This window comes from Myotis davidii, unplaced genomic scaffold (assembly GCF_000327345.1).
Source record: "Myotis davidii unplaced genomic scaffold, ASM32734v1 scaffold187, whole genome shotgun sequence".
NCBI classification, from domain to species: domain Eukaryota; kingdom Metazoa; phylum Chordata; class Mammalia; order Chiroptera; family Vespertilionidae; genus Myotis; species Myotis davidii.
Genome location: NW_006383018.1, coordinates 245,589 through 257,813, shown reverse-complemented (window position 1 = coordinate 257,813; position 12,225 = coordinate 245,589). Strand labels below are relative to the sequence as shown.

The 12,225-nt window shown below is 39.6% G+C and overlaps 1 protein-coding gene across 3 annotated transcripts in view; it reads right to left on the bottom strand.

Annotated features, from left to right (window-relative positions):
* CROT (carnitine O-octanoyltransferase) overlaps positions 1-12,225 on the bottom strand; it is a 41,625-nt gene that overhangs the window by 15,358 nt on the left and 14,042 nt on the right. For all 3 annotated transcript variants that reach the window (XM_015558277.1, XM_015558279.1, XM_015558278.1), the window contains 3 exons: positions 5,727-5,835; positions 2,313-2,406; positions 1,889-2,014 (listed from right to left, as the gene is read on the bottom strand). In XM_015558277.1, the coding sequence (XP_015413763.1) occupies positions 1,889-2,014; positions 2,313-2,406; positions 5,727-5,835 (329 nt within the window). The remainder of the gene's footprint in view (positions 1-1,888; positions 2,015-2,312; positions 2,407-5,726; positions 5,836-12,225) is intronic.

The following is a 12,225-nucleotide window of genomic DNA, read 5'->3' as shown; positions in this document are numbered from 1 at the left end:
CTCTCTCATCGATGTTTCTAACTCTCTATCTCTCTCCCTTCCTCTCTGTAAAAAAAATCAATAAAATATATTTTTTAAAAAAAATTTAGTGATTCTTTTGCTAAATAAATAAATAAGAGGAAAAGTTGGTTTCTAGCTACAAGTTTTTTCAATTCTGTAATATTTTATTGCTATAATTTCATACTGATGAATGCATTATGAAATAATTTAAGTGAGACTTCTAAAAATATGACTTTCACCTTTTATTATTTCCCAGGAAATGATATTTTCCCGGGGGGGGGGGGGTAAAACCACATTTACCCTTAAACTCACTACCATCAGTTTGTTCACTAACACCTAATGATAAAATAAATTACTTATAGTTTGATATAATTCTTAGGATAGAACTCAACAGCTAAGGTTTCAAGGCACACTGGTATGGGTCACAGGTAGGTTCTTATGTCACCATTGGCATGAGAAGCTCATTTAGCCCAGTGACCTGTGCAAATTTTCTGTATACACATTCAATAAAAGTGTAGAGAAACACTGATATGGGATTTGCAAACAATAGTCATACTTCTTTAAACAACATATAAGATTCATCTAACTGGACCTAAACAATGTGGAAAGAATTCACAAAGCATTATTTATCTACTAGAGGCCCAGTGCACAAATTCGTGTACAGGTGGGGTCCCTTGGCCTGGCTGGCGAGTGGGGCCGATTGGGGCCAACCAGCCAGGGGGAGGGACCATGGGAGGTTGGCCAGCCATGGGAGGTTGGCTATGGGAGCACAATGACCACTAGGGGGCAGCTCCTGCCTTGAATGTTTGCCCCCTGGTGGTCAGTGTGCATCATAGCTACTGACCGGTTGTCCAGTCATCCAGTCGTAATCATTGCCTAAGCCAGTGGTCAGCAAACCGCAGCTCACGAGCCACATGTGGCTCTTTGGCCCCTTGAGTGTGGCTCTTCCACAAAATACCACGTGCAGGCGTGCATGTACAGTGCGACTGAAACTTCATGGCCCATGCGCAGAAGTCGGTTTTCGGCCTGGGCAAGTCTATTTTGAAGAAGTGGCGTTAGACTAAGTGGGGGGTGTCGGTTGTTTGGGCGACGGGAGACACAGCGCAGGCAAGCCGTGGGATACGCAGCGCGGGGGAGGTACAATGTTTTGAGGTACGTTCACTGAGGTTGACCCCTTCCAACTCTCCCATCCACACTTGTCTATCTGAAACAAGTATACAAGACGAGTGTGGATGGGAGAGTTGGAAGGGGTCGACCTCAGCGAACGTACCTCAATCAGATTGAGGACGTTTTTAACAAAGGCCAGCTTAGGAGTACCCTAATTAAGTTAATAACAATGTACTTAACTATATAGTTTTAAGTTTAAAAAATTTGGCTCTCAAAAGAAATTTCAATCGTTGTACTGTTGATATTTGGCTCTGTTGACTAATGAGTTTGCCGACCACTGGCCTAAACGACCTGATGACCGGATGACCAGTTGCTATGACACGCACTGACCACCAGGGGACAGATGCTCAACACACAGGTTCGGGTTCCCTCCTGTCTGGATCGGTCCTACGGGGATCAGGCTCCCTCCTATCTGGATCGGGTCTGCGGGGATCGGACTGAAACTGGCTATCCAACATCCCCCGAGGGGTCCAGGATTGCAAGAGGGCACAGGCCAGGCCAAGGGATCCCACCATGCAACGGGCCTCTAGTATAGATTATGAACTTCAATTTGGTACATGTATATATACCATGTAAGAAAATGTAAAAAAACATCTTATATAAAATGTAAGAAAACATTTTAAGAGCCTGCATATAACAAAATAATCTTCTCATGTTCAATACATACAAAGAGTCCAGAAAAATTTGTGGGAAGAAATAACAAAACAAGATAGTTAAGTACCTGCGAATAATCTTCTGGTGTTACATGTGGACTGTCATCCTCTAAGGAATACACCAGCAAACTGCTCTGAATTTTTTCCAACCTAGTCAAGTTCTCTGGATCAAGATTAATCAAATAGTCTCGTGCCTAAAGGAGATAATGATTAAATGTTACAAATTAATACTATATCCAGGAGAGAAAAGGTTCATTAAGACAAGTATGTAATTAATAATGTATTAGATATTTGAAACTTGCTAGGAGTAGATCTTAAAATTTCTCATCACAAGAAAATAAATTTGTAACTGTATGACACATTAACTAGACACTGTGGTGATTATTTCACAATATGTACAAATATCAAATCATTATGTTATACACCTGATTACAGTGTAATGGTCTATGTCAATCATAGCTCAATTAAAAAAAGAAAAGTGTACATTATAACCTTTGCCCATCGAGTTCGCTCCTCGCTAGTTAATGCTGCCACCCCAGGTCCATCAGGTTCGCTATGGCACTTCTTGTGGATGTATGTCAGTTGCCTTACGGAAGATTAAAGAAAGAGGATTCAAAAAGAGCATAGGCAGGATCACTAGCTACTTTGGCCTTTAATATGTCATAATGTGTACCCGTGTTTAAATGCTTTGATATATTATCCAAAGAAAGGGATTATAATCTCAACGGTAATCGATTTATTTCCAATACCACATCATTTTTTAAAAAGAGAACTACATGATTAATTAACACCAAAAGTGTATTTGACAATAAACTTAAGTAAATAAATTTGGTGTTTGGCCAATATAATTTATGCTTTTAAAATGTACATGTAGTTTCAGGGTCTAAGTAAATACCCCTTACACAACAGAGAAATTGAATTATATTCTGGTAAATAATCTCACAAATATCATACACATCTAGCTGAAAACTATGTACATAAATACAGGGTGTCCCCCAAAACTGTATACACACTTCAACAGCTGATTCTTTCTTTTCAGATTTAACCCATTATAATATTTATATAATTATTTGAATAATAATTATTCAAAGTGCATATACAATTTTTAGGACACCTTATATTTAATAGAGGACTTACCTCTACCACAGTAATATTTGTGTTAAACCCAACAAACATTAAGTACCATTTAGTCCATGTTGTTATTAGTTACAACCATTATATTTTAAAGACTCTGTTAGCTAAGAATAAATTCTTTCACCCCATAACATTCTATATTCCCAGTCTGGTGAGTTTAATGTAATTTTTATTTTTAATTTTTATTTTTTTAAAATATATTTTGATTTTTTACAGAGAGGAAGGGAGAGGGATAGAGCATTAGAAACACTGATGAGAGAGAAACATAGATCAGCTGCCTCTTGCACACTCCCTATTGGGGATGTGCCCGCAGCCAAGGTACATGCCCTTGACCGGAATCGAACCTGGAACCCTTGAGTCCGCAGGCTGATGCTCTATCCACTGAGCCAAACCGGTTAGGGCAGTTTTATGTAATTTTTAAACAAATGGCCAGTAAATAACAGGGTTCTTCCATAAAAGAATACATTTTTATCAGTCAAAAATCTACAGAGTTTAGTTTCAGCCTTACTTCCTCGTGGCACATGCTAAGAAATTACCTCCATTAAAAGCTTCCAAGCATTTCTCAGAAAGTGAGCTAATGTAGCTTAAAATATGATCAAAAGGCACCACTAGTCGCCATCCCTTATTTGTGACTTTTTCTTTCCAAACTGGAAAAAAATACAACTTTCAATTGTATTTTTGTTCCTTAAGTATTTCTGTAATACTGACGAGGAAATAAACTCCTCCCCCTTGATTTGAACACGAGTGGAGTCCTGGGCAGCAGTTTCTTCAACAAACAACCTGCACCTTTGGGGCGGGGGTAAGTGACATGCCCTGTCTGTCCCTGTTCACCTGTCTTTGCTAAATCTGATTTTGCTTTAATTAAAAATAAAGTTTCGCCCTAGCCAGTTTGGCTCAGTGGATAGAGCGTCGGCCTGCGGACTGAAGGGTCCCGGGTTCGATTCCGGTCAAGGGCATGTACCTTGGTTGTGGGCAAATCCCCAGTAGGGGGTGTGCAGGAGGCAGCTGATCGATGTTTCTCTCTCATCGATGTTTCTAACTCTCTATCCCTCTCCCTTCCTCTCTGTAAAAAATCAATAAAAATATATTTAAAAAATAAAGTTTCTACAGTTGGTGGGTATGCAGTGAGCACAGCGCCTAGGCATGAATTCTGAATGCTAAAGTAATAAAATCTACCTCAGCCTTTTTCTCCACATGGTATTGGTTGCTGCTCTTTCCTTACCACCTCAAGTCACCAGTTTTGACTATGAAACTTTCTCCTGCTCCCTGATATGGCCATTTTTATATTCAGTGGGAAATGATCGCCTCATAAAACATGGTCATTATTACAAAGAAATTACCAGAGAAAATGTGTTAAACCTGAAATGACATTTTTTTAAGTTTGATAATAAAAGGTCAGATAATAACTGCCTAAATCTTCACCATTAAGACGTCCATACTTCCTAAATCTACTGATTCAATGCAATCCCTATCAAAATCCCAATTGTATTTTTCAAAGAAATAGAAAAAAAAAATCCTAGAACTCACAATAAGCCACACCAAAAAAACTCTGAATAGCCAAAGCAATTTTGAGCAAGAAGAAAAAAGCTGGAGGTATCACACTTCCTGATTTCAAAATAAATATAGTACTACAAAGCGACAGTAATCAAAACAGTATGGTGTTGGCATAAAAACGGACATATACGCCTTAGCCAGTTTGGCTCAGTGGATAGAGCATCGGCCTGCAGACTGAAGAGTCCCAGGTTTGATTCCGGCCAAGGGCACAAGCCTGGGTTGCAGGCTCGCTCCCCAGTAGGGAGCATGCAGGAGGCAGCCGATGGATGATTATCTCTCATCATTGATGTTTCTATCTCTCTCTCTTTCTCCCTTCCTCTCTGAAATCAGTAAAGAAATATTTTTTTTAATGGACATACACACAGTGGGAAGAATAGAGAGCCCCCAAATAAATCTACATACATATTCCACTGAGGTCACCAAAGGTGCCAAGAATACACAATGGGAAAAAGATAGTCTCTTAAATAAATGGTGCTGGGGAAACTGGATTGCACATACAAAAGAATGGAACTGGACCCCTATTTTATAGCATACACAAAAATCAATTCAAAATGGATTAAAGGTATAAATGTGAGACCTTAACAATAAAACTCCTAAAAGAACACATGGGGGAAAAGCTTCTAACAACCTTGGAAGTATTTCTAATAGTGGGGAAGGGCACCTATTAAGAATAGAGCCACAGTTGTTTAATAATTATTCACCCTGCCTGGCCAGAGTGGCTTAGTGGTTAAGCATCAAGCTATGAACCAGGAGGTCACAGTTCGATTCCCGGTCAGGACATATGCCTGGGTTGTGGGCTTGATCCCAGTGGAGGGCATGCAGGAGGCAGCCGATCAATGATTCTCTCTCATCATTGATGTTTCTCTCTCTCTCCCTCTCTGAAATCAATAAACATATATATATTTTTTAAGTCTATATGTACATATAAGTAGATACATAAGGCTAGAATACAACAAACTAGTAACAGTGATTAATTCTGGGGCAGCAGATGAAATTGGTAGTATTTGTAATGTTTTCCTTTTCTCCAACTAGAATATATTCATATATGCCTAGTAAAACTAAAAATTAATTTAAATTAAAAAGATAAAAATATTTTTTAATTCAGCATATGTAAAATTCTTAATTTTCTGTCACCTTATAAATAGGCAATTCTGAATTTATTTTTAAGTCATGCAAAAGCTTAAGACCTAATAAGATTCAAGAGAGTAGTGTGAAAACCTGAGAATCTCTGGCGGGGTGATCAAACATCCTTCGTGGATTGCATCAAAGACAAAAACGCGGCCTCGGCACAGCACTACAATGTGAGTTGGGGAATACCCTTCGCTCTCTGGAAAAAACAACAGAAAACACAAAACCAAATCTTTCAAAGTTAAACAAGAGTAAAGTTGCATATACATTCCTCCAATATTTTATTTATCATGTATTCAGTAAGTCAAATGAATAAAACACTCATAAGGTGATGGAATTCCAGTTACTATGATATAAATGCGCGCTCCCAAAACCTGTCCATGTGAAACATCTAGAAATCCATGGGAGTTTTAAGTATTTGTACACCTTGAAAATCATATAAATTCCAACTACTGCAGGGCTTTCTAGTTTTATTTATGGATAGGAGGGAGAAGGGGAAAGGATAGCAGAGGGAGCCTAGAAGAGAGCTATTTGAATTAGCAAGTTTCTCTTTCATGTTATGTTAATGTTGATTGCAATAATATCTAGCTATTATTTCTCAATAAAATAGTTTTCAGGAGAATAAGGACACTGTAAGTCTGAGTGGCAAAGAGAAAGAATTCTGCCCAATCTGTAGGTTTATTTAAAGCTCTGATAATGCCCGGTAAGCCACTGATACCTGATTCTGTGTTTCCTTTGGCATACCTTAGCTCCCCAAGAACTAGTTTGCTATAAACCTCAGACTATTCTGATTTAGCCTCATTTTTTCAAGTACTTGTCCCTTTAACAAGGGTCTTCTTGTATGACTCCTGCTCCTTCCCTCTAAGAAAGGGGAGTGGGGGAAGTGAAAGAACAGTTAGAAAAGACATATATTGCCTCTGGAAGGAGATTTACTGGTTGATATTATATACACGGAACTGTGCCAAATGCTTTATGAAATCTATTCACCAACTATTCATTTCCTGATAGGACTACTAATTCTTCCTTTATATCCTATTTCCTCAAGTCCTAAGAGGTGAGGCATGCATTATCCTTGTCCCTCGTGGCTAATCCCAACCCAATTCTTCTCTCCTCCTTCAACCCTCCCCCTTTCTCTTTTACATTTACCACCATGTAAATGTAAAAGATTCACACAAAAATAATAAATGTTTGGGAGGAAGGTGACAGAAGAGTGCTACCTCAGGATGAGCCTAAGATGGAATATTAGAGCAAAGGAAAAGGAGTGAACCATGAAAATATTTGATAAAGAGAGTTTGCTTGAACTGGTTTGCTTAAAGGAAAACAAAATCAGTGCAGCTGTAGCAGGCAGATATGGTTGGGACCAAATCATACTGGCTTCAGAAAAGGCTTTCAATGTTAAGTATGATGGGTTTTAAGCAAGAGAATAATAATGTGATCTAATTGATACTTTAAAAAGGTCTCTCCAGCAGATATACGGAGAAGAGATTATAAGAGGAAAGAGAATACACAGCAAGATCAATTAGGAAGTAACTGTAGGGGTCCAGATGATAATGATAGAAGTGGAAGGTGATGGTGGTTTTGACTGGAGTGTGATTCGTGAAAGAGACGAGAGCTCAATTTTTTTCCCCTTTGAGAAGATATTATAGATTGGAACTACCCACTAAGAAGGGGAAACTGAACACAGCAGAGAGAGAAAAGATAATCCAAAGCAAGGTCCTTGGTTAGACAAGAGGAGGAGGAGCCCAGTGCACCACATAGAAGGGTTGTCCTAAGGCAGTGATGGCGAAGCTTTTGAGCTCGGCGTGTCAGCATTTTGAAAAACCCTAACTTAATTCTGGTGCCGTGTCACATAGAGAAATTTTTTGATATTTGCAACCATAGTAAAACAAAGAATTATATTTTTGATATTTATTTTATATATTTAAATGCCATTTAACAAAGAAAAATCAACCAAAAAAATGAGTTCGCGTGTCACCTTACACTGTTGGAGGCCAACATAGCAACAAATTCCCACTAACTTAGTGGAAAGTACCACTAACACAAATGTGTGACCTTACAAGTCTGGGGACCAGCAGTCTGAAATGTATCTTATTGGGCTAAAAGGAAGGTGTCAGCAGATCTGTGTTCCTCCTGGAGACTAAGCAAGAATGTCTCCTGGAGGCTGCCCACATTCCTGGGCTCTGCCCCGCTTCCTCCATATTTGAAGTCATCAAGGGGAAATCTTGACTTCCTCAAGCTGCTGTCTCTGGTTTTTCTCTTCTGCCTCTTTCTTCCACTTGTAAGAACTCTTGTGATTACTTTGGGCTGCCTGAATAATCAGGACAATCTCCCCATCTCAAGGTCAGTTTATTAAATTCATTAGCAACTTTAATTTCATCTACAATCTTAAATCCTCTTTATCATGTAACCTAACACATCCAACCGGTTCCATACTAGCCAGGGAGGGAGGAGCCGGGTGTAAATTCTGCCTACCAGAATGGTAAATTAGGGAATGGGAAGATTGCCTGACATTTGTTGAGAATAAGAAAAGAGTTCATTAGTTGAGAATAAGGAAGGAGGAAGGCATGAAACAGCCTTTTCTGGGAGAATAACCTGACAAAAGAATATGGCAAGATAGTGATGTGGGTTCACTTAAGGCAGCGGTTCTCAACCTGTGGGTCGCGACCCCTTTGGGGGTTGCCTAAGACCATTGGAAAACACATATCCTATATAATAAAAGGCTAATATGCAAATTGTCCCCTTTGAGAGTTCAACTGACCAGGAGTTTGACAGCTCACTATGATGTGTGGTGGCCACCAGGAGGCAGAGTGGAATGAAGGAAGGAAGGCCTCGGCCAGCAGCCAGCAGCTAGGGGAAGGAAGGCCCAATCAACCCTGATTGCCGGCCAGGCCTAGGAACCCTACACATGCATGAATTTCGTGCACTGGGCCTCTAGTGGAATATATAATTACATATTGTTTTTGTGGTTAATCACTATGCTTTAATTATGTTCAATCTGTAACAATGAAAATACATCCTGCATATCAGATATTTACATTACGATTCATAACAGTAGCAAAATTACAGTTATGAAGTAGCAACGAAAATAATTTTATGATTGGGGGTCACTCACCACACATGAGGAACTGTATTAAAGGGTCGCGGCATTAGGAAGGTTGAGAACCACTGACTTAAGGTTTAACTGAGAAAAGTAAGTCGGGGGTGGGGGGAAGAAAAAGAGAGAGAAGTAAATGAGGTTTTGTGGTTTTCTCTGGCCAAGTAAATTGCTAGGATAGGTATCTTGGATATGTAGAGGTAAAACTGAAAATTGAATTTTAAACAGTGTTATAAATTTCAGGGGTGCAGTGGGGAGGAAGCAGGTGGGCAAAGATTTCAATGCATATGCACAGAGTGATTACAGTGAAGAATCATAGAAAGAAGTGAAGATTGGGGTGGGGGAGGGAGGGATGGAACTGTGAAGAACTGTAGGAACTGAATTGTAACTCACAATATGGTCAAAAAATAGCTGAGGTGGACTACGAAAGGAAGTGAGTGGTGAAGAGAACGTGGATATCAGACTGAGATGCTTTTAACTGTAATGTTAGAGATGATGGAGTTTTTGATAATAACAAGGTTAGGGCATTGCCATGGGAGTGGGTTGCTGCTTGAGAAGGAGGAAGAAAATGAAGAAAAGGAGAGGGCCTACATCATCTACAACTGGAAGCTCAAGTCATCAAGAATGTGACTGAGGCAATAATGGAAAGCCAGTGCTAAAACAACCCATGAACGAAGGGGAAGGATCAAAAGGAAAGTCACTAAAACAGAGACAAGCAGTGGTGATACATTTTTTCCAAGAGCTCAAATTGTAAGAAAGTAGACAAAATGGACAAGGCAATAGGAAATAGAGAGGACATGAAGATCTCCTACATGCCTGTAGCAACAAAGTATAAGAGGGGAAAAATCCCTACTAGAGATGGTCATATGGAAAGCAGTATGCTCAAAGCATAACCAGGTTTTCAGTACCAGTACCTTTCAGGAGGAAACAGAAACTTTCCAAAAATAGGTTAAGAATATAATGAATTTTGCTGACCACGAGCTCCATATAGTACAGCAAAGGGTTTGGGGTGGGTCAAATTAGTAGTGGGGCACTTGGCTCAAATTAGGCTATGCACAAATGCATAAATCCCAATGACAGGACACGACATAGGAAGTCTGAACTTCTTGGGCAAAATAAGGTGAACAGGATGAAAGGTAAGATTGAATTAGTCTTAATGGTCTCTTAGGTCAGTGGTCGGCAAACTGCGGCTCGTGAGCCACATGCAGCTCTTTGGCCCCTTGAGTGTGGCTCTTCCACAAAATACCACGTGCAGGCGCGCATACAGTGTGATTGAAACTTCGTGGCCCATGCGCAGAAGTCGGTTTTCAGCCTGGGCGAGTCAATTTTATAGAAGTACTGTTGATATTTGGCTCTGTTGACTAATGAGTTTGCTGACTACTGTCTTAGGTGATAAGCAAAAAAACAAACAAACAAAAATACTAGTTCTAACTATTGCCTCCTTATTGAGACTAGCTTTGTAGCCACAGCAGCTTGCATGCTTCCCCCTATTCCCCCCCCCACACACACACACTTTCTTCAACCTTTACCTTATCCAGGAAAGATCCTAGCATCCAGCATTATAATTTCCCCCTTGCAAAAAAACCTTAAATCCTTCACACCCTCTCCTCTGCACTTGCCTCTAATTGTTGAAGAAAAAACCACAACACACCATCTAGTCTAAGTTTAAATTCATAAACACACATTTCAAATGGGCACTCCACCCTGCTCAGCTACACTACATTTCTACAGTATGTGCGCTTTCCCCACTTTCCAAAGGGACCATCTCAAACCTTCTCCTTTCTCCTTAAATCTTCCATGTCAATTCTTATTTCATCAGGGAAAACACAAAGAATACAGAGGACCTCATTTCCCTGCAACAAAATTGGCTCATCTGTCTGCATCCAGATGCATACTTTCCACATTCCCTCTCATCCTTGCTCTTGAAGATCAAAGGCCAATCTCTCCACCATTTCTGTACTTGATCCTCTCAGCTCTCATCTTCTCAGTGACTTTGGCACCTTATCCCCTCCCCTGCAAAATGATTCTTCCTTCTCTCTGTTATTCTTATGATATAATATTACTCATCTTTTAAAACAAACTGAACAAACAAAATATTCCACTATACATCAAAACTTTTTTCACGTTTGTGAAAAAAATAAAACACTTTTTTCACAAGCATTATTTCCAGATGTTGTCACCACTTGTTTGCTTTCATTTCCTCCACCTGAGCTCCCTTCTCCAACTTCCACCAATGCTGCTCTTGTCGAGGCAGACTTTGTCCTCATCATGTTGACAGATCCAATGGTCACTGTTAATTTTTATATCTTAGTTGACCTTTCAAAAGTGTTATATAAAATACTTCATGCCAAACCGGTTTGGCTCAGTGAATGGAGCGTCGGCCTGCGGACTGAAAGGTCCCAGGTTCGATTCCGGTCAAGGACATGTACCTTGGTTGCGGCACATCCCCAGTAGGAGGTGTGCAGGAGGCAGCTGATTGATGTTTCTAAAAACTCTCTATCCGTCTCCCTTTCTCTCTGTAAAAAAATCAATAAAATACATTTTTAAAAAAATACTTCATTGTCTTGGCTTCTGGGAGACTACTGTCCTTGTTTTCTTCCTACCTTGGTCTTTTTTGCTGCTGCCGCCTCCTCTGAGCACCAAATATTGTATTTGATTGTAGTAAGAATCAGCCATCTTCATCTATGTATTCCAAAAGTAATCTCCGCTACTCTTATGGCTTTAAAATGATTTCTATGCTTGCTAATAATGACCCCTAAGTCTTTATCTGCAGTCCTGAATTCTCCCCCACAACTCCAAACTTTGCATCTAACTGCCTACTTAACATTTCCACTTAGAAATCTAAAAGGTATCTTAAACTTAACATAGTCTACAGGACTTTTGATTTTCCTCCCCCTCCAAATATCTCTTCTCCATTTTTCCCACCTCATGAGCCAACACCTATCTACCCCATTAGTTATGCAAGCCCAGTATCTTGGAGCCATCTCTAATTCCTGTTTTTTCTCATATCTTATAACCAATCTATGAATAATTCTGTTAAGCCCAAATTCAAAATATATCTAGAATTGAATAACTTTTCACCACTCTATGCAACCACCCTAGTACAAACCATCATTATGGCCCACCTGGACTATCAACTTTCTAACTGACCCTGCTTCTACACTTGTCTGTCTCCTAAAAAATCTTTTCTTCACACAGCAGGTAGAAATATCTTTAAAATATCAACCTGATCACATCACGCTTTCTCAAAACCCACTAATAGTATCCATTCACATTTAAAATAAAAGCCAAAATCCTTAGATGGCTTACAAAGTAGCATACGACCTACCGTATTTGCCGGCGTATAAGACGACTGGGCGTATAAGACGACCCCCTAACATTTCCACTCAAAATACAGAGTTTGTTATATACTCGCCGTATTAGACTACCCCCTCTTCCGCACACCTTCCACACACCAAATAAAAGGTAAAACAATATCAGATTTGATTTTAACAT